We start from the raw sequence: 27940 nt of genomic DNA, 5'->3' as shown, positions 1-27940 counted from the left end.
TGAATATCTTGAGAACTGTAGGGCCTAGGATGACCATTTTTTTCCGTATGTTTGCCTCCAGGGGTCATGTTAACCCATTTCATGTGCACACATGTGCACAAACAGATACACACACACACACACATACATTCACAGTAATGTCACAGGCACAAACACAAGCACGCACGCACACGCACACACACACACACGCACCTGCACACACACACACACACACACACACATAACATAAACATAACACAAACAATCAAGAATTTCTCAGAATTATAAACAGGCAAGATGGAGGTGGGGTTGTATAAAATTAATTTTACATGTGAAATCTATGAACTAATCATGTTTTGGTACTTGTTGTCTAGCAGATACCAGTGAGAATTGAGTGTGGATAATGCAATTTAGTGAGACAGTTAGAATCATATAAGCCTTTCAGCGTGATTTCTTTTTGTGGAAAAAATGTGCTGGACTGGGCGGCGGTCATATTTTGTACCGCTCTGCGGTACATCTAGTTACTATATCATTATTCATCATCATCGACTGCGGATTGTCACATTGTTCAATTTGACATGTTCCTCTGGCAAGCTCAGTGCAGGGTAATCCATATCTTCTACATGAACAGCGGAGTGTCTTGCAGAAAGGCACACAGTTACAGCAGATAACTTTCAAAAGACTGTCAGAAGCAGCATTCATTTGTGATATAACTGGGTTGATTATCCTGCAGGCTCCACCCCCAGTTCTTGGCATCCATACCATCTTCGCTTCCCCTCCAGACCATAATAATCTGAAAGTACACTCTGCAGCAGTGAAGCTTCGTCACTCCCTGATGTGAGTCGCGCATGCTCAGATTTAAAGGTTTACGGCATAACGCCAAGGGATCCACTGCAAGCAAGGTTGGCGCGTCTGTCTGAAGAAGACTTCGGATAACAGAACAGTGCATTTTCACGCACTGTAATAACACCACTTGTGTTGTTTTTTAACATCTCTGTGTCCAGATAGGGACAACACAGTTTGTGTTGTTTCCAACACATTCGTTTTAAGAGTGTACCATTACACTACACACCATATTTACATCCAAGCTGGGTTTAAGGCTGCACACTGCACAGACACAGATCAAGCCAATTCTTGACTATGTTTTGGTGGACAAGACACAATTCATAATGTTTAGCCTACCCTTGATCCTGCATAGAGCCAGCCCTGTTGACAATATGGCAATGAAGAGAGAGTTGTGTATTTTGTTTACCTCAGTGGCCAGTGTGTTTATGGATATGCTGTTGTCGTACACCCATCCATTTCTACACGGTTCTGCAGGAAGTCCGGTGCTGCTGGAGGTGTTGAGCAGCAGGTAGAACTGGGGCTCTGGGAACATGAGGCAGGAAGACAGCGTCCCATCCGCCTGCAGCGGGATACTGACCGTCCGTCTCTCCTCCACCGACAGATTCCCAAAGACGCCCGCAGCATCCAGACCGCTGATGTCACAGTGGTGGGGTGGGATACCCGCTATGAAGTTGTTCATCAGGAAGTGACACGATAAGCTTAAACGCCCTAAGAAGCTAAGGCAAACAACCATCTTCTGGAACCTTCCAAAGCCATTGCTGTCTAAAAGAAGATCTTCAAACTTCATTGTGACAAAAATGAAAGAAAAAAGAAAGTAGGCCTAGTACACAGTTTTACAATAATTGGATGTGTGTTACTGGCTGTGTTTCTCAGAGAATCTCTCCCCCAAACTGCCTGTGTCTCTCAGAGAATCTCTCCTCTTGTAATTGGGCAGAGTGATGCTGTCTCTCTCCACCTCTGTTTTGACTGGACATCTCTCTCTCTCTCTCGCTCGCTCTCTCATTGTGTAACTTTTACATAGTTAATTGTAGGTTGACACCATAGTCCATGACTGTCTTAACAAAGGTTGAGAATGAAATGAATATGCATGGGTTATCCAGTAGCCTACTACTACTACTACTTCTACTATTTTAGGGCATGGTGGTGAACTAACTCCTCTTCAGTTTTCCCACAGTTTTGCTATCTCAATTCAGTTTTTCCACCATTCTACCATCTCAGTGCCCAAGCACCAAGTGTCTCCATGCTCTGCAACTGCTTGGACCCTCTTCATTGTCTCTAGCGACTGTATTTTTCAACACAGCTTTAGGAACCCTATTATTTTTTGCGCTAGTTATAATTTTTCTCAGCCTAAAAGTGGTTGTGCAGTAAAAAAACATAAGGCCCAGGAACTTGCAAATTCACAAAATGGTTTGAACAGAAAATGGAGTGTCTTGTCCAGAACACACTGTTCTGCTGCTCCACCAATAAATCATATCTTAGGTTGCCAATGTCTACAATATTCAAATATTCAGTTTAACATCAATGTTCCTAACTTTAACAATGCTGTTCGTACTTCAGTAGTACATCTTCTTCTTACAAAAGTCAAAGATTGATGAATAACCCATCTTCATTTCATTCTCAACCTTTGGAATGACGGATAATGGTGTCAACCTAAAATGAATTGAGAAAGTTACAGAAGAAGAGAGGAAGAAAGAAAGAGAGACAGAGAGAGAGAAAGAGAGAGGTGAAGAGACGTCACCACTGTGCCCCATTATAAGAAGGTAGAGGTTTAAGAGAGAGAGATTCTCAGAAACACAGGCAGTGTTACAACAGGCATCCAAGTATTATAGAACTGTGGACAACTTAATTTAGCACTTTTGTCACAATGAATTTTGAAGACCTTCTTTCAGAAATCGATGGCTTTGGAAGGTTCCAGAAGATGGTTGTTTGCATCAGCTTTTTGGGACGTTTGACTTTACCGTTTCACTTCTTGATAAACAACTTCATAGCCGGTATCCCACACCACCACTGTGACATCAGCGGTCTGGATGCTGCGGGCGTCTTTGGGAATCTGTCGGTGGAGGAGAGACGGACGGTCAGTATCCCAATGCAGGCGGATGGGACGCTGTCTTCCTGCCTCATGTTCCCAGAGCCCCAGTTCTACCTGCTGCTCAACACCTCCAGCAGCACCGGACTTCCTGCAGAACCGTGTCAGAATGGATGGGTGTACGACAACAGCACATCCATAAACACACTGGCTACTGAGGTAAACCCACAACATTCTCTTCAGTGGCATACTGTTAGTGACGTGATTGTGTCCATGCGGAGGGACATAAAGAAATGCAGAATAAATCACTATGTAAATAATGATAGCAAATAGATTGCTACATGGCCTCTCTGCCCTTGCTATATATTTATATAAACATGAAGGGAAAATTGGGGTTTTCACTTGCAACTGAACTTGTTCAGGAATTAATTAATTAAACAGGAAAAAAATATCTTTTTAGACATAATATACCATGGTTTTGGAAAAATACTCATTTTAGAACATCTTGTCTGTTCTAGTATGCCTGACGAGCCAGACACACATCAAGATGTAGGGTCTGGGAACTTACCATTGGCACCAGGGATTTAGTGGAGGCTAAACGCAAGTAAACGCAAATTTCAGAAATAGAGTTTATCCACCTCTTATTAGAGTTTATCCATCTGTCAAAAGAGTTTATTCACCAGTTGCACTTTTACATTCAAAAATGACACTGTATTAGGCTATCCAGATTCACAATATGTAGGCCTACACTCATCAACACTCTGAACCATTTAAAAGGCTTACCATTGATATTGTTATAAACATTGGACCATAGGCGGAGTTTGACATTCAAGCCAGGGGGGGCAGAAAAAAATAATAATTGTAGCAGCTGAGACCTGGCCTACCACTTGGGGAACACAGCATGAGCACATATGGAGAAAACAAACATGCTAAATAAAGATATATATAATTACATTGTAACAATTTAACAATTCGTCCTTATAAAATCCAATGCAGCACGGTTGTCTTGAAACGCAATAGACAGGGGTGTCGCTTAGCAGTTGAAAACATTCTGGGCTTAGCCCATAGTCTGGTTGCTGCTCACTTTTGATAAATGAATCCACCGCCTCTAGACTCATTTGCGCCACATTGATTGAATATTTTGTACAATCATATTTTGTCAATTAAAGAATGTAATGACCTTCCATCTTGACATTTCTGTTTGCTATTAAAAATCATAGCGAGAACTCTAAGAATCAAAGGAAGTGTTAAGACGTTAAGAAAAAATATTAATATTTTGCTGTAATCCAATGGCACGAAAAAAAAAGTAATCCACAGCGATCAGTAGGCCTAGATGCACAAAAAGGGTCATGGTGTAGCCAGGCCTACGCGCGTCACATTCACCAGCCAGTTCCAAACAGGTGAACAAGGCTTCGCCACTTTGCTGTTTAAACAAAGTGGAATAAAAAGTCTAAATCTACACACAACGCAAAATCAATTAGTAAGCTGACAGGACATTTATATACATGGCATTTAGGCAACCTTTATTGCAACGTTGGCACGGCAAGATGTCCATACTAGTGCAACAGTAATTTTCGTTTTTTGCGTCCTGCATGCCTCTTCAGGTTGGCCGTAATGTCGCTTTCGATGTGATGTGAAGGATCGCAAGAGAAGAAAACCTGGCTGCTCCCATCATCAACCGCAGCCCGTTCCTTATATTGTTGTTTTGTGTTATTTAAATTATTTTTAAAATATCTGGTCATGCCAGACGTATTTCACTAATTTTTGAAACAATGCAATTACCCGTTTCCACCAGCTGCCCCCCCACTAACTCCGCGTATGCCCTGCAGCAGCTAGGGTGCGTCTAGATTTGTAGGCTAACATTGGACAATAACCTCCACCATCATCAAACATGTTCTGAATGCCTTTTAAAAAAAAACGATACCGCATGACGCAGTCCACCTCACTGTGATCACAGAATTCATAGTTTACCCACCTCTTATTTTACCACTACATCCCTGATTGGCACTGCTCAATCCGAGGGGCGGCATAAACGGTTGTCTTTCAAATTTCCTCTGCACGCAATAGAGCACTAAAGTGAAAATGTCACGTTGTCCTGGCAACCAGATTTTCTGTTCTAAACAACTGAACCAGAGATGGCATTTTCCATTGCTTCGCTGTGTTCTTTCTTTTTAAAGCAACACCAAAGAGTTTTTTGTACCTTAAAATAATGTTAATCGTTAAATACCTTAAATCGTTTCAGTGGTTCATCAACTTGCAACAGGGTGAACGGCACTTCTGCATTCGCTTTGCGGCCCTCTATTGGCTATAACCGCACTATGTAAGTTTGCCAGACCGGGTAGCGGATCTTTAGTTCGATGGAATGAGACATAAGAAACTACAAATTTGACTTGCATCTGATGTCGCAAAACATTGTACTTTCATAAATTGTGCAACATATTCTACCTTGTCTGTGGACATCGTTATTTGCAAAGCCGGTGCTGGATAAACAAATAGCGTGCGTGCGACAGAGGGAAAGTTCTTTGGTGTTGCTTTAAAACGAGAATAAATAAATTTCAAGAGGTGAAAATCACTGGATCGAAATATGTCAAGGCTTTTATGTATTTTTCTGGTGTATTAAAAGGAAAAGTTTGCGCTAGTATGAAAGATAAACTTTATAACGTAACGGTAAATTTGCCTAATCTGTTCTGAATCTGATTACGTAACGTTATTACTGTCAACCAGGGTGGCTTCGGACACTTATTTAAAAAAAAATTGGAATTTATTTACAAACCTAAAAAAAATCGGCAAGTAGGCTATGAGACTCTGATTGATGATTGCATTCAGGAAGCATTGCACCATGTCGACAGCGGTTTACACCACGTTAGTTTAATTTTTTTTTTTAATAAAAGAATGAAGACGATCTATTTTCAATTATTGCTTCAATCATCTGAGAGGCAAACTGCTTATCAATTTGCAAAAAAAAAAAAACGTTCCTTTTCTATAAAACTTTGGTCTGGCATAGTATTTGTTGTTAATTTGGTTTATGTAGAACAGAACATTGGTTGCTACGGAAACGTGATGTCACACTTTAGTACTCTATAGGATAGCGCTACAACTCATGAGTCCCATGCATTTTCCCACCAGCGGAACTAGTTGGCTAGTAGATAAAACTTTTGCCAATTTAAAAAAAGCTTAACTCGAGTCACGATTCAAAAACCGCTACTCGCCAGCAGCAGCATCCATATTCTTTGTTTTCAAGTAGCAGGAAATTCACGTGGAACTGTCGATGACTCTATACACGATGTGATTGGCCTGATAGAAGTTTCATTTTTCCAGATTGCAAGCCAACTGAGAGTTGCTAGACTACCCTGGCTGCAAATTACATTTGCTGCCGCTAGGGTGCGTCTAGAATTCTAGGCTAGAATACCCCGTCATTCTGTTGTGAATTTTCAGTCCAGAATCACACTAGGACCACATTAGGATAACACTATTTTCTCAGTTTTTTTGTTATCTTTGTACATGCCTTAGTGATTTTGAAACAAACAAAAGCCTCTCTCAAATCTCCAGTGTTATGGCAAAAGCTGTTTTTCTCCTCTTCAAAGTTTGATTTAGTGTGTGAGAAGAAAGGACTGAATGAAATCACTACCACCGTCTTCTTTGTGGGGGTCATGTTTGGAGCCATGACCTTTGGTGGTCTGAGTGACAGGTATGACTCGCACCTCAAACAATGTCCAAGACTAACCCAGTTTAATCACTTGGCATTGCATCTTATGCTAGTGTCTACATTTTGTTTGACAGATCCAGTCACATGACAACAGGCCTAGAGTTTTATGCACAACATATTAGTAATAATTAGTAATCAGTACTTATCAAGTTGATGTAACAAAACAATGGCAATATAATGAAATACGTAGCAAAATACTTTAATGCCAAGTAACATGTTAAAAAATATTATTACCTTTTTATGGAGTAGTAAATAAAATATAACATATGGCTGCTCCTGAGTACCGGCTACACTTATCACCCTGGTCACAGGTATGGACGCAGGATAACGCTTCTGGTGTCGTACGTGTCGGGGATGAGCTTTGCGCTGATCAGCGTTTTCTCCACCTCCTACGCCATGTTCGCTGTGCTTAGGCTCCTGAGTGGCTTCTGCCTAACGGGCATCGTCATTGTCACCTCCGTGCTCAGTGAGAATACACATCTCTATATTCCTTTTCTCCTTTCTCTCTCCACGCTCATGCGATTAAAGGTGCAGTCAGCGATTGTGCAGGAAGTTGCGTTTGTTTATATTTACTGTATATACTGTATAAATGTATTAGCAGACGCTATTTTCCATAACAACATATATTATATTTTAACCAAGGAGCAAACAAAACACACCAGGGAGATAGCTCATCCCTCCCTTCAGTATTACAAGAGAAACTCCACACAGGGTTTTATTTTTGTTTTGCTTACCCCTGTAATGGGCAACTAGCATATCGTGAGGAGACGATTGCTGAAAATGTTATGGGCTTGAAATTGTGCACGATCGCTGACTGCAGCTTTAACAGTGCTGTATACCAGGGGTTTTCAACCATTGGTCCACGGGTTGGACATTGCTGGTGGTCCGTGACCATGGATTCAGTAATGTAGTTTCAATGTGGGAATCAGTATTTTTATTCAGTGGAGGTCCTGGGGTTAAGTAATTAGTCAGAATGGTGGTCCCTGGTTCACAATCAGTTGAACACCCCTGCTGTATACCATCACATCAACCTCGCTAATGAAGGTGGCGTTTCATTAGAGATATAGCCTGGCTTTAACTAGCATTAGATTTTCACTTGAGGCTGAAGCCATTTCATTAACTCATGTTAGATGCATCTTGCCCTCGTTTACTCAAGCGAGGCTTAGGTCAGCTTCAAGTCTGCTTGGACACGAGGAAGAAAAGTAGACCAAAACAGCAGATTGAAGAAAAGAGGATATGTAGACAGATGTATTTGGGCCAGATTTGGTCCAGATCGTCATTAGCATTTGGCGCAGATCCACTAAACGGACCTGCCCCAGGGTCAGAGACAGATCTGGCCCAGTACAGTTAAATTTCCATGGCATTTGGTGCGGATCTGGCCCAGACTCATATTCTACATCTGGGGCTCATCTGGCCCTTGTTTGTGATTTATATTTAAGCTATCAGACAATTAAGACCCACACAAATACCCACACAATTTGTAATTTTCAAAATAGTTTTTTATTTTAAAAAGGCAAAAGAGAACAGTGTGTCCGCTAGCTAACCTTAGGCCTAGGCCTACAACATAACACAAACCAATAGTGAAATGTAAGCGTGTGTCTTTTAATTTTTGCTACTTCATTGGCTTATGTTGATAAACAAACTCCGCCAAACGCACTGAAAGAAAATGTCAGGTTAACACAGTCCGTTGCATCTAACCGGCTGATGTCCAATGATGATGACGGCGCTCAGCTGTGCCGGAGGATGTAAGATTACTGGCAGTCTGGGGAGCACTGAAAGCACAGTTGGGCGATCCTGCAGCTCAGCAACTCGGTGGACTTTGACAGCGACAGTTTGTTGTTTTGTGAGAGTTCTTCGGCCTAATGAAAACTGAAAAGACCTATCTGTCTGTGCCCTGGCTACAGTAGGCCTACAGTACATGCACTCCTATTGAATTTTCAGAACCAAGGAGAGAAATGAGAAAAATGTGTTACAGCTCTGTCTGCTATTTACACCCATTCTTCTTGATACATAATGAATAAATATGAAAATGTATAAAATGTTTATCAGTACATTAGACTACTTTGCAAATTGCTAAACCATATAATAGCCTGTCCCACCATCCACGCTGCACTTTTTGCAAATGTTACATTTTTATTTTGTGGATACAGTGTGATGGAATATGTTTTATTTTCATATAATTTGCATGTAGCCTATGTATTCCCTATTTAATAAAAATTAAGTTTTACATAAAGTTAACACGTTTTCTGAAAATTTTGTTCCATGTGCCCTTTTTTTAAAATTTGAGCCCCTGCCCCATCAAAGGTCTCTGCACGCCCCTGTCGTGCTAGATGTTACCCCATCACAAAATGCAATAGATGAGATAGAATAGCAAGATTCCTAGAACCACAAAAAAAGTTGTATAATTTTCATAAATTATTCGGAACTTGTGAATATGTAAATCAATGCTTGGTGACACTTTCGGAAGGGAACTCTCACTAAAATTAGCGAGACTTTGAAATAAGCCAGGTTTAGCCTTTAGCGAGGTTGATGGAATACCCCCCATTTGTCTTAAATGCATCCTCACATGTGTTGGCACTCTTCCATTGACTTGCATACCTTTAGGTACAATGTGGTATTACGATAGCCTGACGAGCCAGACCCACATTAAAATGTAGGGTCTGGACACTCACCGTTCGCAGTGCTCAGTCCGAGGGGCGGGATAATCAGTTGTCTTTCAAATTCCCTCTGCACGCAATAGGACAGCGGCAGTGCTATGAGTCCCATGCGTTTCCCACCAGCGGAGCTAGTTGGCTAGTTCAAACGTTTGCCAACTTAATAAAAGCTTAACTCGTGTCACACTGTTCGCCAGCAGCAACATCCATCTTATTTGTTTTCAAGTAGCAGGGAATTCAAGCCAAACCGTTGCAACTCTGCCATCAATCATTATGTTAAGCCCACCTAACGACTCTATACACGATTTCATTGGCCTGATTAAGTTTCGATTTCTGGAGCTCACAAGCCAACGGAGAGTTGCTAGACTAGCCCTGGCAGCAAATGTAATTCGCTGCCGCTAGGGGCGCGTCTAGATTTCTAGGCTAGTATTACGAGGGAGTATCGCCTGAAGCATAGACAAAGCTAGCTGATCCGTATGCTAATTTTAGTGAATAGGCTATATGGGCGACACAGGACTTAAGCGTCTTTGACAAAGCTAGCTGGTCCCTACACTAATTTTAGTGGATATATGGGCGACACAGGACTTAAGAATCTTAGACATTATGATTCCTCACATTCTATTGCCATTTCTAGGTACTTTTTGAATGTTTTAAACTTTAAATGCTACATGTAATGTATCACCTTTAAAGCTACAATAGGCTACTCTACTTCAAGTTACTTGAAGAGTATGACTTTGTGTTGTTGTTTGTGTGTGTGTTTGTGTGTGTGTGCGTGTGTGTGGATTTGAGTGCATGTGAAAGTTTACATTTGTTTCTGTCTGCAGTTGTGGAATGGGTGGACATTGAGAACAGAAAGCTGGTGGGAGTGATTGACAGCATGTCATGGACATTTGGATATATGGTGCTGCCTCTGCTTGCCTTCTTCATCAGAGATTGGAGGTGGATGATCGTGACAGCCACATCACCAGTGGCCTTATCCATAATATTATGGAGGTACATCCCACATTATCTCTATTTTAATCTACAGTAATACAAATTATTTTTATATTTGGCATCGATCACCATGGGAATGTAACAGGGAACTCACTCCAGAATCATTAATGGATGGTTATGAGTGCATTAAGTTGGATATCTTGTTTTCTGGAGGAACAGTTGAGAAGTTATGGAAATTAATTAAATTAATCAGCTGTCATCTCAAAACAGATGGGTTCCAGAATCAGCTAGATGGTTGATAGCCAATGGGCGGCTGGATGAAGCTCATCACTACCTAAAGAAGTGTGAAAAGATAAACCGCCGGCTGGGAACCGTCTCCTCCATCAAACCAGATGTGAGATGCCACTGGCCATTTGGACGTGTTGATGTGTCGTTATTATCGTATCTGCTAAACCCTCTAGAGAAAAATTGTAATAGGCACAGGCCTATGGTTGTACTGACTCCTTCACATTTGGCCTAGCCTAATTATATAGCCTAGATATTGTAGTAATTTTTTATATCAGTCTTTGAAAACTGAAAAAAAAAAAGTCAATGTCAAAAAATCATTTTCGAGAATGAGGATTACATACTGGACATAGATTCTGGGCCCTATCATGACATTCTAAAGTGCATCGTCACTCGTCAAAAGTCTATTCAAATTTAGTAGGATGTCCAGTTCACATTGGGAAGGGTTTCGCTATCAAAAGTGGAGCGCATGGCGTAACAAGGTGTTCCTAGGTTTTTTAATCAGTCATATGGGTGTGTTTGGGGCGTAACATCATTTTAAACCAATGAGAATGACATCTGTCATTCCCTTTAACGGCGCAACGCGCGATATGTCAAATAAATGTATCGGTATTTTGGCATTCAACGGCGCATTTGAAGGAGGCTGCTTGCGAGAGCGTATGGAATAGTCATTCTTAAACCATGCTTTACTAAAACCTATATAGCCTTCACGCATTTGCACTCGTCTTTTATTTGAACTCATTGGCAAAGTGAAACTAACTTCACCAAGGAATAAGTCAACGACAAGACAGTTATATGCAGTTACTTTCACTGTTGACTGACAATGGGTTACCACCGAAAACATAGGCTGGAAAAAGCAACACTTACCGCTCACATGACTGAATGAAACAACATTTATCCTGCAGAGGAGTTGCTTATATCTCGTGACAGTGCGTCTTCAGCTGTGCTCCATACGTGTCTCTCGCCTCTCCCCTAATCACTTTTAACCGTCATTACCAATTTGCAAATGATGGTGAATAACTACTCATTATGAGATGTAAAGTATTTCGTAATATCTTTGTTCTAATTATGTTTCCCATTGTAATCGTGCAATTTGTAATGCTTTGCATGGACGTGCGCTGGTGTGCGTTCATGAATGATAGAAGGATGGTGCGTGCACCTGCCAATATGACTGGTGACATGCGCTCTAAAAATAGCATATGAACAACTCGCCATTGACTTCTGACCAGGTTTAGGAGGTGTATGATGGCGATTTTTAGACAACGCGCTAGCCCCCTCCCTAGGTCGTTAATTGCCACACCCCTGGGCGCAATGCTTAAAAAATAAACGTGCAAAATACCGAATTCATCTTCGCGCGGGTGAAAAACGAACTTTACGCCATGCGCTGGTGACCCAAAATACAGCACTAAATAGCCTATTGCTGTTTTTCCTTTGTCTCCCTCACATTTTCATCTGTTCTTATGAGTAGTAAACAAAACCATATGATTTACTTAATGTTATACAAGAACAGAATAGAATTGGACAGAATTGAGTTCAGACTTGAGTTCGGTATTTTGGGTCCGGCCCTCCTCAACAGTCCCAGTTTGTCATGTGGCCCCTTGGGGAAATTAGTTGCCCACCCCTGTGCTAAACCCTCTAGAGAAAAAATGTAATAGCAATGATTAATCTTGGTGATTACCAAGGGGATACATCTGAATATATTCTTAACTATACAACATTTTAAAGACTATCCAGAGAATGTAACATTCCTCATTTTTATCGTCTAGACGGGGTTCATTCATTTGACATTGTGTGCTTAGATTTTGAGCATTGTTTTTCAACGTTTAATGGTTTGTGTGTTTGTGCTCTCTCTCCTTAGAGTCTCTCTAACGTTGGGGTGGCCAGTCGTGTGGGCAGAAAATACTCCTATCTAGATCTGATGAGAACTCCCAAGATGAGGAAACTGGCACTATGTACAGGTCTCACCTGGTATGAGATTTTACCCACTTTGAAGTATATCATCCACATGCTAGGCTTTTGCTGTCCCTTAGTGTAATACTGACCCTTCAATCTACTTCCTCAAGCAGGTGAGGATCATCATGCAGTCATGGTCTCATAGGGTCTAGATAGCATACATGTTAACTTGGATGTTGTTTCACATTTGTTGTAGCTATATTGCTTGATATCTGATTCAGGAACTTTTGAGACCACAATAATTAATAGCCTACAGAGGTTATTTATTTTTTTCAGATTAAAGTTGACTTTGATGACATTAGGTTTTAAGTGACGTGTATCATTTGTGTCTAATGTCTTGCAGGTACGGAGTTGCCTCTACTTATTATGGCATCAGTTTTAACATTACAGGGTTTGGAGTGAATATTTACCTCACGCAGTTTATATACGCTGCTATTGAGATCCTGGCTAAAGTGGTTGTGTTCTACCTTCTGGACAAGATTGGGCGCCGTAAGACAGAATGTGGAGCTCTCTTCCTGGCTGGGTTATGTCTTGCCATCACTGTGGTCATCCCCAGAGGTAAAAAGCATTGGGAATTGGGACATACTGTATACTATGCCAGACAGTCAACACATTGCCTTATGGAGAGGGTTGTGACTTGACTGGCTGTTGGTGAGCCCAAATATCAATGATCTTTGACCAGAATTGAGGATTTATCTTTACAAATTTGTATGATTGTTTACCAATATGACACTGTCATGACACATGAACCCTAACCCTAATCCTAACCTCTTACCCTAATCCAACCTAATCTTATACCTAACCCTAAACCTGACTTGTTATGGCAAAAAACGAATGTCACTTAACAGAAGCGTTACGTCATAAACGTTTATGACTTGTTTATGACACGTTCATGACAGTGTCATGTCACTCTTATGTCGATACTGTCAAGTAAAGTGTAACCATTAATCACTGCACACCAGCTCTCAAATTACCTAACATTTTATGGTATTTAAAAATGTCTCAGTACTACTTGATACAATGTACAATAGGAAATCATTGTCATTCTTGGCATTATCTTTATATATCTTAATATAAGTAAGTCTTCTACAGTTTAAATACTGTAGAATCCACAGCTGAAAAAATAGTAAGTGACAGACATGCTACAGTGAAATCTTTAGAAACAACTTGAAATTGCTGCCAGTGATCAACAAAATATCTGACATAAATAGCCTTTGATTCCAAAAGTTTAAAAATAAAATGCACAAATTCAGTAAAAGCACCCAATATAACCATGTGTTGGAAATAACACCAACTGTGTTGTCCCTATCTGGGAATAGAGATGTGTTAAAAACAACACAAGTTGTGTTGTTTCAACACATTCATTCTAAGAGTGTGGGTGATCTTAAGGTACAAGACTTGCTGGTTGTTTATATCCATATGCAACAACATCCTTACCACTGCAAGGCTAATTGTTGAAACCAAGTCATGGAGCATGGTGATACGATCCTGTTGTTTTAGGATAATATATATGTTATACATATATGTCATATGAATAGTCTGTCTCTCCTTCAAGTATCAACACAAGGTGCAGTGTGATTGTGTGTGTGTGTGTGTGTGTGTGTGTGTGTGTGTGTGTCTCTCCTTCAGAACAGCAGACGGTGAGAACAGTAGTAGCGGTGCTCGGTAAGGGGTGTTCGGCGGCCTCTTTTGACACCCTTGTTCTGTACAGCTCGGAGCTCTACCCAACCGTAATCAGGTAAGGGCTGTCAGTGGACCTTGGTGTACCAACCAACCTATTCTATAGAATAAAACAATCATTGTTGTAGCAAGTTAAAAGTAAGTTTGTCAAAAGTTGTAGTAAGTTACTTCGGGGATGTAATAAAATTGCTACATAAGTTTACATTACATTACATTACATTACATTACATTTGGCTGACGCTTTTTAACCAAAGCGACTAACAACATGGTAAACAGTAAGTTTTAGAACAATTCTCACAATTTTAGGACAGTTTAAAAAAACATTAGAGTACAGTAAGAATAAGTGCGTCGGTGAGTGCTGTTTTTAACAGTTACTTGTCAGTTTAAAACGGCTGGTGAGTGCTAGGATCAGTAAGACTTGTTGTAAGTGTTGCTATGAGAGTAGATGTTCTCTAAAGAGCTGGGTCTTCAGGAGCTTTTTGAAAGTGGAAAAGGATGTCCCTGCCCTTGTAAGAACTGGCAGTGTGTTCCACCAACGAGGAACAACAGATGAGAAAAGTTTGGATTGGCTTGAGCGTACCGGTGGTAGAGCTAGACGTCGTTCGTCAGAGGAGCGCAGCGGTCTGGAGGTAGTGTAAGTCTGTATGAGGGCATTCAAGTAGGTGGGAGCAGAGCCGGAGACCTGTCAGGAGGGCATTGCAGTAGTCGAGTCATGAGATGACTATTGCCTGAACCAGAAGTTGGGTAGCATCTTGAGTCAAGTAAGTCCTGATTTTCCGTATGTTGTAGAGTGCAAAACGGCATGACCGGGCGACTGAGGCAACATGATCTGAGAAGTTTAGTTGGTTGTCAAGAACAACTCCTAGATTTCTTGCAGTCCTGGTCGGTGAAACAGACAGGGAGTCAAATTTGATGTTGATGTCGTGGTGTATGGTAGGTTTAGCTGGGATGACCAGCAGTTCAGTCTTTGAGAGGTTCAGCTGGAGGTGGTGTGCCTTCATCCATGTAGCTATGTCTGAAAGGCAATCCGAGATCCGTGCTGAAACCAGGGGGTCGTCAGGTGGAAAGGACAGATAGAGCTGTGTGTCGTCTGCATAGCAGTGGTATGAGAAGCCGTGCGAACGGATAATCTGTCCCAAGGAGGTGGTGTAGATAGCAAAGAGGAGGGGGCCCAGCACTGAGCCCTGGGGGACCCCTGTGGTGAGATGGTGAGGTGCGGATAGCTGACCAAGCCATGATACGTTAAACGAGCGTCCTGTGAGGTAGGATTCAAACCAGGAGAGAGCAGAACCGGAGATTCCCATGTCAGCGAGTATAGAGAGAAGGATACGGTGATTAACCGTGTCAAAGGCAGCCGATAAGTCAAGCAGAATGAGTACTGATGACCGAGCGGTCGCCCTGGCTTCTTTTAAGGCTTCTGTTACAGACAGCAGAGCCGTTTCGGTAGAGTGGCCGCTTTTGAACCCAGACTGATTTGGATCCAGAAGGTTGTTCTGTGAAAGGAAGTCAGAGACCTGTTTGGAGATTGCTCGTTCAATGCCTTTGGATAGGAAAGGCAGTAGTGAGACGACTTGAGCAGGGTTCTCGACTTGGGTTGAGAGAAGCTTTCTTAAGTAACGGTGTTACCCGGGCCATTTTGAACGCTGTTGGAAATGTGCCGGAGGTTAGCGAGGCATTGATCACATGTGTGATAGCTGGAGCGATGGTCGGGCTGATGGACTGAAGTAGGCTCGTAGGTATAGGGTCCAGCGAGCATGTGGTAGGACGGCTGCATGTCAGTAGTCTGGACACTTCACTCTCGGAGAGAGTTTAACATGATAACTTTGTCATCTGTATCTTATTACGCTTCAAATGTAACATTCCCAACCCTTCTTGTTCATTGGGACAGGCAGAATGGCATGGGCTATAACTCCTTCATGGGTCGTGTGGGGGTGGCGATGGCCCCCCTGATCCTGCTGTTGGATGACGTGTGGTTGGGCCTCCCACAGCTCATCCTGTCCTGCATTGCAGTGGGGTCCAGTTTGGTGGCCAGCCGACTGCCTGAAACCCGGGACCAATGCTTGCCTGAGACCATTGAAGACATTGAGGGAACAGGGTACCTCCTGTAAGTGTTTTGTGTTGGCGTGAGTTTTAGCAGTGAAACATATCAATACATGATAAGAATAATAATTTAATGTTGTTTTGTGTTGGCGTGAGTTTTAGCAGTGAAACATATCAATACATGATAAGAATAATAATGTAATGTTGTTTTGTGTTGGCGTGAGTTTTAGCAGTGAAACATATCAATACATGATAAGAATAATAATTTGATGTTGTTTTGTGTTGGCGTGAGTTGTAGCAGTGAAACATATCAATACATGATAAGAATAATAATTTGTTGTTGTTTTGTGGCTGTTTTGTAGAACATCACAAGTGGAATCCCCTCTCCTCTCTGAAGAAAACGAAGACGGACTGAATCTGAATGATGAAAACGAAGATCCGCTCTAAAATCTTTAGTTGTGGTGTTTCAATTTCGTGAAATGGATTCATAGCCATTCTACAAAAACACTCACTTGTCTGTCCGTACATTTTACAGGTCTGTTTAACTTTGAAAAACACTTTTGTTGTTGTGTTAGCGGTAGGCTAGTGGCCAAGGAGCTAGGCTAGCATAGAGTAGCCTGGAAAGTTGGGGATTCCATTGGATTCCACTGTTGTGCCCTTGAGCAAGGCACGTAACCCTTGGTTACTCTGGTGAGAATGGCCCTTGTAATGTAATTCACAAATGTAAATCACTTTGGATAAAAGCATCTGAATAAATGTAAATGTTTAGCTGTCTCTTGAACTAATCTTGAACCCAGGAACCAATCACAACTGCTTATCCATGTGCAGGGATTTATATAATGACAGACAGAGGACATTGGCATCAGGTTTGTATACAACGGCTGCACTGATATTGTCACTATGAAACAACACACACAGAAGTGTATTTTCTTTTGCCGGGTACTGTCCATAGGAAAAATAACGACCAAAATCAGTGCTACTGAACTGGAGTAGCTGCAGCTAATGGCCAGTACTCCTATTGAGCTACAATGCTAGGTCAAAGTTTGTACTGTCACATCTGCACACTACTCTGTTTGAAAAGGCAAACTTTGACCTACCTGCAGTCTAATGTCATTCATTTCCCTTTTGCCTCAAATTCCCTAAGAACTCTTCTACATTTGGAAGCTAAGTGGTGAGTGGCCCTGTAACCACTACACCAACAGCCCACGGAATACGAGAGGTGACTTGCCTCAGCATCGTCTGCTGCCGGGGCGCCAGTGTTAGCCCCCTCCTGAAGAGCGTTGCATGACCGCAGTAACAGGTCTAGTCAGTCTTGTGATGGAGGCTTTCTTGGGAACTGGGACCATAGTGGATTGTGTGAAGCAGGAGGTCTCAGTAATCCCCATAGTAACTCAACACCTTTCTATACCTGGTTTGTCTTGTACATAGACAAAGTGTTTCACTCATAAACTAGAATTGTTTAAAACACTGCAATGAAAGGAAATGATAAATGTAAACATGAAATTAGTGGATGGACAAATCATACATCAGTAAAGCATTGCCATATCAGTGATAATGTTTTGTTACCTGACATCCTCTGGAGGAGAGGTTATAATGGTTTACAAAAGTCAAATATTGGTGGATAACCCATGCATATTCATTTCATTCTCAACCTTTGGAATGACTGTCATGGGCAATGGTGTCAACCTACAATTAACTATGTGAAAGTTACGCAAGGAGAGAGAAAGAGAGAGAGATAGAGAGAGGTGTCCTGTCAAAACAGGTGGAGAGAGAAGGCACCACTGTGCCCCATTATAAGAGGGCAGAGGTTTAGGTGAGATATTCTCTGAGAGCACAGACATTATTACAATACCTGTCTGATTATTATAAAACTGTGGACTACTCTGTTTAGCATTTTTGTCACAATGAAGTTTGAAGATCTTCTCTTAGAGATAAATGGCTTTGGAAGGTTCCAGAAGATGATCCTTTGCCTTCGTGGGGCGTTTGACCTTACCACGTCACTTCCTGGTAAACAACTTCATTGCGAGTATCCCACCCCACCACTGTGACATCAGCGGTCTGGATGCTGCGGGCGTCTTTGGGAATCTGTCAGTGGAGGAGAGACGGACGGTCAGTATCCCGATGCAGGCGGATGGGACGCTGTCTTCCTGCCTCATGTTCCCAGAGCCCCAGTTCTACCGGCTGCTCAACACCTCCAGCAGCACCGGACTTCCTGCAGAACCGTGTAGAAATGGATGGGTGTACGACAACAGCACCTTCACCTACGACAACTGAGGTAAACAAAATACACAACTCTCTCTTCAGTGGCATATTGCCAGTCATGTGTATGTGGGGGGACGTATCAAGAAATGCAGAATAAATTACATTTAAACTAATGATAGCAAATACATTGTTAAGGTGCCTTTCTGCCCTTGCTATATATTTATGTGGCCTCATAAAACATGAAGGGAAAACTGGGTTGTTCATTTGCAGCTAAACTTGTAACTGAACCTTAATCTAAGGTCACTCCGAATGTCTGACTTTAGAAATATCTGCTAGTGGGGGGCACTGAAGTAAAAAGAATGCTATGCCTTTCTTGTGCGTTTGTTCAGTGGGATCAGAATATCTTCTTAGACATAACAGGGTTTTTAGTAAAAACTTACTTTTTTACTTTTCTTTTTTAGGAAGATTCCCAATTCTCAATTCCCGAGTAAAATGGCCTGGAAGTATCTTTGTGCCTGCTATAACAAGAGTTACTGGTGCTTCGATGTGTTCTTTTCTTGTATGCTTTAGCATGGGATACTGGACCATCCTTTAGTGTTGTTGTTGTTGTTGTTGACATGGTGTTGTTGTTCTGTTGTTGGTGTAATGTTGGGTAGGGAATTGGACTAGTAGAAACCTGAAGAGCTGAGGGTTCAAATCACAGCTGACATAGTTGTGTCCTTGAGTACTTTTCCTGCTGTTTTTCTCCCTCTCAAAGTTGGATTTGGTGTGTGAGAAGAAGGGGTTGAATAAAGCCACTGCCACCATCTTCTTTGTGGGGGTCATGTTTGGAGCCGTGACCTTTGGTGGTCTGAGTGACAGGTATGACACACTTCAAACAATGACAAGACCATAGCATGATTTAAGGTAAAAATTTGATCATTAATTCACCATTAATCACCATTGACGCTAACACTTGCGCCCTCTCATACACACAGGTTTGGTCGCAGGATAATGCTTCTGGTGTCGTACGTGTCTGGGATGAGCTTTGCGCTGATCAGCGTTTTCTCCACCTCCTACATCATGTTCGCTGTGCTCAGGTTCCTGAGTGGCTTCTGCATCACAGGCATCGTCATTGTCACCTCCGTGCTCAGTGAGAACACACCCCTCCCTTTATTCCCCTCTCTCTTGGGGCAGCCGTGGCCTACTGGTTAGCACTTCGGACTTTTTAACCAGAGGGTTGCAGGTTCAAACCCCGACCAGTAGGCACGGCTGAAGTGCCCTTGAGCAAGGCACCTAACCCCTCACTGCTCCCCGAGCGCCGTCGTAGCAGACTGCTTACTGCGCCGGGATTAGTGTGTGCTTCACCTCACTTTGTGTTCGCTGTGTGTGTTTCACTAATTCACGGATTGGGATAAATGCAGAGACCAAATTTCCCTCACGGGATCAAAAGAGTATATATACTTATACTTATACTTATACTCTCCACGTTCATGTGATAAAGGGACTAGGTGTGGAAGTTGTCTCCAGTTGTCTTGAATGCATCATCACATAGGCCTATATGTCAGATACAGCATATCTTGAGGTACAATGTGGTATTACAAGGGCACAGAACCCAAGAGGTGTCATAGCAAGATATTTTTTGTGTACACATCGAGAGAATGTGCGCCCCTATTTACCTATGTGTGCTCATTTTACTAAATTGTGCGCTCGTTGTACTAAAACAGGCTCTTATTTTACCTAATTCTGAGCTCATTTTACGAAATCGTGGGTGTGTTGAGTGTGTGTGTTGATTTGAGTGCAAGTGAAAGCTTAATCTACATTTGTTTCTGTCTGCAGTTGTGGAATGGGTGGACATTGAGAACAGAAAGCTGGTGGGGGTGATTGACAGCATGTCATCGACATTTGAAAATATGGCTCTGTCTCTGCTTGCCTTCCTCTTCAGAGATTGGAGGTGGTTAATTGTGGCAGTCACATCACCCATGGCCTTATCCATCATATTATGGAGGTACAAAGCTCATTATATCTATTTTTAACTTATCAAAATTGAGGATGGAATTTCTTTGGCACTCAACAGGGAACTCCTGAATCATTAATGGATAATTATGAGTCCATTATGTTGAAAATCATGTTTTCTGAATGAACAGTTGAGAAGTTATGAGAATTAATGAAATTAATCATCTGTCACCTCAAAACAGATGGATTCCAGAATCAGCTAGGTGGCCTACTACTTAAAGAAGTGTGTTAAAATGAACCGCCGGCAGGGAACAGTCTCCTCCATTAAAAAAGAGGTGAGCTGCCACTGGTCATTTGGATGTGTTGATGTGTCATTACTATCATAGATCTGTCAGACTCGGTAGCACTTCATAATAACCGCTTAAATGGTAAATAAATGGCCCGTTAAACTTCAGTAAGTAGTTATTTAATTGACGTTTTAAAATTGAAACTAACTTCACTGTGGTCTCATAGTCAACGGCAAAACAGTTCTACAGTTATTTTAATTTCACTGTTGATTGACAAGGGGTTACAATCTAAAACGTAGCTTTGAATGACTCAACGTTTGAATGACTGAATAAAACTCTTAGGATATTTATTCTGCAGAGGAGTTGTTTGGGACTGGTTGCTAAGGGCTGCTTACATCTCGTGACAGTGCGTCTTTAGCTGTGCTTTATCTTTCGCTATTGTAAGAAATGAATCCTGCCGAATTGTATGAGTGATATCATTTCTCCAACTAAGATTAAGTTCTGATGTTCTGATGGCAGGCCAGACAGTTTGGCCCCAGTAAAACACCAACGATCATACAATGGGTTTTGGGGGTAAGCCATTGACAACCATCCCAGCCTAAGGTGTGAGGTTAACTCAATTATCATATACAAAGGACAAAAGGTTATTTGGGTAGAAGCCAGATTAATCTGCATTGAGACCAGCATTTAATGACTTGAGTTGGTAACTTTTAGTTAGTTCATTGAGACAGGACGAAGTAGTTCACCCAGACAGGACGAAGGAGAGAGAACTCCAGAGAATATGCCGAGGGCAGGCATAGGTTGAACCTTTGTGAACTTTTGTGAACCTTTCTACCATTTTACACTGGAATAAACCACTTTGCTGTATCAATCCGAAGAAGAGAAAATCTTTCCTATTTTTTCTTACACTATAGACCAGGTTTTTCTTGGTCAGTGGTGTAATAATTTTTGAGGGTCTAAGATAGCGATTTTTAGATCATGCGCCTGACCACACCTTATGTCATTAAAGGATAATCCACCATTTGGGGAATTACACTCATTTTCCACATCCCCTCAAGTTAAACAATTGATTTTTACCTTTCTCCAGTTTTATCCAGCCGTTCTCTGAGTCTGGCGATACCACTTTTAGCTCCAGCCTAGCATAGATCATTGAATCAGATTAGACCATTAGCATCTCGTCTGCTAGCATCACGCTTAAAAGAGACTAAGTTTTTCGGTAATTTTCCCATTTAAAATATGTCTCTTTTCAAGTTGGAAAGTGTAATAAGACTAATAATGAAACGTGGCAATTTTCTAGGCTAGGTCTAGGTTTGCATGTTTAATAATTTGTGTGTCTGTTTGTGCTCTCTCTGTTTCTCTCTAGAATCTCTCTAACATTGTAGTGGCCAATCGTGGGAGCAGGAAATACTCCCGGGAAACTACAGGAAACTGGCACTATGTACAGGTCTCATGTGGTATGACATTTCATTCATGTTAAAGTATATATCATCCACATGCTAGGCTTTTGCTGTTCCTTCTGACCATTCAATCTACTCTCTCAAGTATGTGAGGGCCATCATATGCTCATGTGGTATCATGATCTTCATGGCATACATGTTGAATGTTGTTTTGCATCTGTTGTGAGCAATAATAGCCTTCCAGCTAGATCACTTTGAGACAAACAATTTGACAAGTAATTTTTTTCAAATCAAAAACTGTTAGGCGACATTGATGACATTATGTTTTGATTGAACGTGTATCATTTGTGTCGTTTTGAGTAAACAACACGTATCATTTGTTTTCATTGTCTTACAGGTACGGAGTTGCCTCCACCTTTTACATAAGTATATATACTCTTTTGATCCCTATATAAGTATAAGTATATATACTCTTTTGATCCCTATATAAGTATAAGTATATAGTATATATACTCTTTTGATCCCTATATAAGTATAAGTATATATACTCTTTTGATCCCTATATAAGTATAAGTATATATACTCTTTTGATCCTGTGAGGGAAATTTGGTCTCTGCATTTATCCCAATCCGTGAATTAGTGAAACACACTCAGCACACAGTGAACACACAGTGAGGTGAAGCACACACTAATCCAGGCGCAGTGAGCTGCCTGCAACAACAGCAATATAAAGGGATATTCCACCATTTGGGGAATTACACTCATTTTCCACCTCCCCTCGAGTTAAACAATTGATTTTACCTTTCTCCAGTTTCATCCAGCCGTTCTCTGAGTCAATACGGAGAGTTTATATACGGTCAATAGCACCGTATATAAACTGTGTGAGGTAAATATTCACTCCAAACCCTGCAATGTTAAAACTGATGCCGTAAAATTATAGGGCAGCCGTGGCCTACTGGTTAGCGCTTCGGACTTGTAACCGGAGGGTTGCCGGTTCGAGCCCCAACCAGTAGGCACGGCTGAAGTGCCCTTGAGCAAGTGTGTGTGTGCTTCACCTCACTGTGTGCTGAGTGTGTTTCACTAATTCACAGATTGGGATAAATGACCAAGAATTTCCCTCACAGGATCAAAAAATACTTATACTTAACTTGACTTGAACTATGGTGATGCAACTTACCATCTACTTAACTCTTTCGACACACCCTAGGCCATCAGCCTTTTATTCATGTTTACTCAAAGATTGTTTAGTTTAAGCCCTTTTCGCTCCCCATGTTGATGCAGCCCATATACCGGTAATAGGTTTCCAAGCGGTCTGCTTCCCCCGAAAAAGGGGTGGGGACGTAGCAAACTCAAAGATCATGCCTGTGTAGCGCTAATCTCTCTCAGCCTTGACCTCTGTTCACTGGTTGGTTGGTGGCTCTCGGTAGATTTTCTAGAAATCCGAAGAGAGATTATCTGTGGCAGTCTCAGTAGTGAAGCGAAACAAAATTGAGCGGAAGCTGCTTGGCTGATTTTGGCCATCATTGGTCCCAGGGCATTGTGGCCTACCAGATTTGTTGCTGGATCAAAAGCGACTGATCTTTTTTTAGTGGATGCAAATAAAAAGCTTTTGCATCGGGTGGACAATGAGATACATGTCTTAGAACTGACTGCCGGGCAGTTCGGGTTGCCCGGCTGAGAAAATAGACTATGCACCCACAGTAATTCTGTAGCAGGTCTTGGGTCTTTCTGATTTTTTTTTCTGCGTTGTAAGACAGCGTGATGAATTCCTTCCCGTTTTCTTTGATTCGCATCATATCAGCGCTAGAGATGGGAGGATAGTACTGGCTGGTGTCTTTTCCACTTTTGCGGAGCCCTTTAACCACCGATTTAAACACGCTGTGATACGAAAGAGTGATAGGCCTATGAAAGACGTGAATCAGAGGCACAAAACCTTTTGCCATTTTTAGCGGTCATTATATATTTTGCAGTGGTAATTATATAGTTTTAACAGACCTCTAAACGTTTGGAAGCCCCATTCATGTGAATGGAACTTTCTGCAGCACTCTGAAGAGCCGTGTAATAAATATTAATAGATTAACATATAAAAAGACTTTTTTTTTTAACAAATCATTACAAAACTCAATATTGTCTCGTATGCATAGTCGGTTTGATGTCATGTGACGAGGTTGATTGGTCAGGGAGCATAATGGATTTAATTATTTGAAAATGTCAGATTCAGAGACTGGACCCAAACGCAGATGCTGTTCACAGATTTATTTGCAGACAGAGGGAACAGTTTGTGGAGAGCCACAGGCAAATAAGGCAGTTCAAACAATAACCAAAAACAGTTCTTCGAACAGCGGAAAACAGAATTCAGGAAATTCCAATCCAACAACCAAAGTTCAAGAGGCTGGATCGTAGTCAGAGTCCAAAACAGGCAGATTAAAAAAACAGGCAGATTCAAAGTCCAAAAGCAGGTTCAGGAAAAATTCAGAAGTTCCAAACCTGAGAAAGACCAAAGTACTAGGACACATCTGAGAGAGACAATCTGTTAATGAGGCACCAGTAGGGCAGGGGGCAGGTAGTACAATAGAGCAGGTAATACAGTACAAGCAAATAGGAAACAGGTGGGCGGGAAAGAGAACAAAGACAGGAAGTAGGGGGCGTGGCAAAAAGCACATGGTGGGCCAAAACAAAAACAGGAGCAGACCAGCAGAGGGCTACAAATAACCAGACCAGCAGAGGGCTACACATAACCAGACCAGCAGAGGGCTACACATAACCAGACCAGCAGAGGGCTACACATAACCAGACCAGCAGAGGGCTACACATAACCAGACCAGCAGAGGGCTACACATAACCAGAGTCCTAGGGCAGAGGACTGGCAGAAAAAGTCTAAAAAATAATTCAAAACTTATTTTTGAAATCCAAGCTTTGTGGCATGTGAGGCACATTAGTCTGCACAGTTGGTTTCGTGTCATGATGTCAGTTGGTCAGGGAGCATAATGGATTCATAGATTTAAAAAAAAAAAAAACTAAAAAGTCATAAAATATGTAAGTATTGGTGTAATATGGTTGAAAATGGATGTAAAAAGCATTGAAGTCTACCATATGAGGGACGGCTGTCTCCACCCTGTACAGCTGTTTTAATTATGAATGTTAAACTTACTTTACTGCAGTGCCTGTTTGAACCAAATTAATTAACTTGAAGGCACTGAATTAAAAAAAATGAAGGTATTCCATCATTAAGTCTCTGATATTTGCAGTTGTGCCGGTCCACATGTTACTATATGTCAATAACCACCTTAGTCCAGTCTACTAAAGTTTGGAAACTATCATGGTCCAAACTTACAAAGTACTATGTAAGTACGACGGTTTTGGGAAACAGTTGTAATTTAGATGTTGTTAGTTGAACGATGCATCATACCATGTTAGTAAAAAGCTTACCTCCGTAGTTATACGGGAAACACACCCCTGGCTATAACGTCGTTGTCAGGAGCATGGTCATAAGATCCTGTTTTGTAGGATAATATATATATCTGTCATATTTTTAATTTGAGTCATATGAATAGTCTGTCTCTCCTTCAGGTATCAACACAAGGTGCAGTGTGATTGTGTGTGTGTGTGTGTGTGTGTGTGTGTGTGTCTTCAGAACAGCGGACAGTGAGAACAGTAGTAGCGGTGCTCGGTAAGGGGTGTTCGGCGGCCTCTTTTGACACCCTTGTTCTGTACAGCTCGGAGCTCTACCCAACCGTAATCAGGTAAGGGCTGTCAGTGGTCAGTAGTAAGGGCTGTCAGGGGTCAGTAGTAAGGGCTGTCAGTGGTCAGTAGTAAGGGCTGTCAGTGGTCAGTAGTAAGAGCTGTCAGTGGTCAGTAGTAAAGGCTGTCAGTAGTAAGGGTGGTCAGTTTCTACCTGTTCTATACATACAATATAGAAATAATTCTGTCCGATTGTTTGAATTTAGTTATAATTCGTTCTATTGTTTGAATTTCAACTGCTTCTCGTCTGCCAATCAAAAAATAATCAAAAGTGATCAAATGTAGTGAGTTACAAATAGCTACTTATATTACTTATTACAATCTAAACAGGGTGACTTGCAACCTTTATTAATACCCTGTTCCCAACCCTTCTTTTACATGGCAACAGGCAAAATGGCATGGGCTATAACTCATTCATGGGTCGTGTGGGGGTGGCGATGGCCCCCCTGATCCTGCTGTTGGATGACATGTGGATGGGCCTTCCTCAGGTCATCCTGTTCTGCATTGCACTGGGGTCCAGTTTAGTGGCCAGCCGACTGCCTGAAACACGAGGCCGATGCCTGCCTGAGACCATCGAAGACATCGAGGGAACAAGGTGCCTCCTTCCACCTGCACCTCTTTATTGTTTACGGCAACATAAATCTCACACGACATGACACAGTTCCAGTGGAGATATGGAGAAATACAAAATAAACTGTGCCACTGTTTATGTTTATGATGTTAATATTACTTAGATACAAAGAATAAGAATAAACAGCATTTTTTTTAGCTTGGTGAGGTCATTACTCACAACTAAATGTGTTAATGTTGGCTCAGTATACATCTGTAATCACAAAATAGGAGATGTAAAACTGTTTCATGTTAGCGAGCGTGAGCTTGAGCAGCTAGAGTGTTCAATATAATCTAATGTAGTGCTGTGGTTGACTTGTAGAGCATCACAGGTGGAATCCCCCGTCCTCTCTCAGGAGAATGAAGAGTGAGAAGTGGAAGGATGAAAACAGCTGATCATCCATCAGCGACATTTCAACTTCATGCAACTGAAATACTTCTACACTATGACTGTGACTTAGTCAGTCACTTAGTTAGTGTTTCCCTTACTAAAAAGATGAATGTATTCCTTAACTGGAGAAAAGGTATCTACTGTAGGTGCAACCTGGGTAAAGAGAGTACAAAATGATCAAACAAAAATAAATACTGAAACTATCGTGTAAGCTTCTTTGACATTTTATTCATACATAATACACAATACAATCATTTACAGCTTCTGTTCCGTTACTGGCAGTTTCAACTGTCATACATACATACATGCTTCAACAGAGAGATATTTCTACTTTACTTTGCAAATTGTGATTGTATGTATTTATCATCAGTGATTATGATGTGAGGAAGGCTGTGTGCATGTGTGTGGGGTGTGTGTGTGCGTGTGTGTGGGTGTGTGTGTGCGTGTGTGTGTGTGTGTGTCGGCATTGGCATAAACATTATCAGATGCATGCAGTCTACATAAGCACATGGAGCAGTGTTGCAGGTTCATATCACATGTGGTGTAACATAAGCATGAGGTGACAGGGCAGGGGACACAGACTCAAGGAAGGCCCATTCAAAGAAGCCGCATACAAATCTTCCCATGGATTTTAAAAACTAGTGGCAAATAGCAATGTAACAGACTTGCTGTGGCTAAGTATGTCAGTGTGTGTGTGTGTGTGTGTATGAATGTGTGTGTGTGTGTGTGTGTGTAAACGTGTATTTTGTGTATTTGGGTTTTATTGACTGCCATCAGCACTGCTGTTGTGGAGTCTTTAGAGCTCAGAGGTGTGTGTGTGCCCGCATGTGTGTGTGTGTGTGTTAACGTGTTTTTTGTGTATTTGTCATCAACACTGCTGTTGTGGAGACTTAAGAGCTAAGGTGTGTGTGTGTGTGTGTGTGAGCGAGAATGTGTATGTAACATTTGGCTGAGTTATGATTCATTGGAAATCTCTCTGTCCTGGTCATAGACATAGCAGCCCACCTTTCCTATGTTGACGCCTTTTGGCCCATACAGGTAGCCATAGCAGGGAACATGGCAGTATGGCCTGCCTTCATGCTGCAAAGAGAAAAAGCTGAGTTAAATCATTGATACAAATATACTGCAGATGTGAGTGAGGCTGAGAGGTGGCTGGCACCAGAGGTGTTACTGTGTGACAATGTGAGACTTGATTAACTTGATTAACAAGTGTGAAACTAACTTGAGTTTAACAGCAGTTTATGATCTAATGCTTGTGGGAAGCTAAACTGATAAA

The 27940-nt window shown here is 41.6% G+C and overlaps 4 protein-coding genes across 5 annotated transcripts in view; 3 read left to right on the top strand and 1 right to left on the bottom strand.

The window, feature by feature from the left end:
• The first annotated feature begins 2689 nt into the window (after positions 1–2689).
• Positions 2690–18072, top strand: LOC121685329 (solute carrier family 22 member 7-like). The gene is made up of 10 exons (XM_042065792.1): positions 2690–3070; positions 6436–6539; positions 6869–7023; positions 10036–10204; positions 10415–10538; positions 12288–12397; positions 12726–12940; positions 14012–14120; positions 15951–16166; positions 16465–18072. The coding sequence occupies exons 1-10, from the start codon at positions 2690–2692 to the stop codon at positions 16547–16549; spliced, it is 1668 nt and encodes a 555-aa protein (XP_041921726.1). The 3' UTR covers positions 16550–18072.
• LOC121685333 (solute carrier family 22 member 9-like) lies at positions 18007–19051 on the top strand. The gene is given in 3 exon segments (XM_042065798.1): positions 18007–18068; positions 18070–18377; positions 18766–19051. Coding segments are annotated over 2 exon segments (369 nt in total). The 3' UTR covers position 18377; positions 18766–19051.
• A 1477-nt stretch (positions 19052–20528) lies between these two features.
• On the top strand, positions 20529–26816 carry LOC121685332 (solute carrier family 22 member 6-B-like). Its single transcript, XM_042065797.1, has 6 exons — positions 20529–20574; positions 21890–21980; positions 22321–22349; positions 25558–25666; positions 26053–26259; positions 26596–26816. Exons 2-6 carry the CDS (start codon positions 21976–21978, stop codon positions 26642–26644), a joined length of 399 nt encoding a protein of 132 aa, XP_041921731.1. The 5' UTR covers positions 20529–20574; positions 21890–21975; the 3' UTR covers positions 26645–26816.
• Positions 26817–27529: 713 nt separating this feature from the next.
• Positions 27530–27940, bottom strand: part of crip3 (cysteine-rich protein 3) — a 25103-nt gene continuing 24692 nt past the window's right edge. For both annotated transcript variants that reach the window (XM_042065795.1, XM_042065796.1), the window contains exon 7: positions 27530–27744. In XM_042065795.1, the coding sequence (XP_041921729.1) occupies positions 27619–27744 (126 nt within the window). In that variant the 3' untranslated portion in view covers positions 27530–27618. The remainder of the gene's footprint in view (positions 27745–27940) is intronic.

This window comes from Alosa sapidissima, chromosome 16 (assembly GCF_018492685.1).
Source record: "Alosa sapidissima isolate fAloSap1 chromosome 16, fAloSap1.pri, whole genome shotgun sequence".
Lineage (NCBI taxonomy): Eukaryota > Metazoa > Chordata > Actinopteri > Clupeiformes > Clupeidae > Alosa > Alosa sapidissima.
The sequence above is the reverse complement of the archived record's forward strand: the minus strand, read 5'-3'. Positions and strand labels throughout refer to the sequence as shown.

What these genes read in the sequence shown, in the direction of transcription:
- LOC121685329 (XM_042065792.1), top strand. Translation starts at nt 2,690, where the DNA reads ATGAATTTTGAAGACCTTCTTTCAGAAATCGATGGCTTTGGAAGGTTC. An exon ending in CACTGTGGTCATCCCCAGAG is followed by an intron (nt 12,941 to 14,011) that starts GTAAAAAGCATT and finishes TCTCTCCTTCAG; the next exon opens with AACAGCAGACGGTGAGAACA. An exon ending in GAGGGAACAGGGTACCTCCT is followed by an intron (nt 16,167 to 16,464) that starts GTAAGTGTTTTG and finishes GCTGTTTTGTAG; the next exon opens with AACATCACAAGTGGAATCCC.
- LOC121685332 (XM_042065797.1), top strand. An exon ending in TGCCTCCACCTTTTACATAA is followed by an intron (nt 22,350 to 25,557) that starts GTATATATACTC and finishes GTGTGTCTTCAG; the next exon opens with AACAGCGGACAGTGAGAACA. An exon ending in GAAGACATCGAGGGAACAAG is followed by an intron (nt 26,260 to 26,595) that starts GTGCCTCCTTCC and finishes GTTGACTTGTAG; the next exon opens with AGCATCACAGGTGGAATCCC.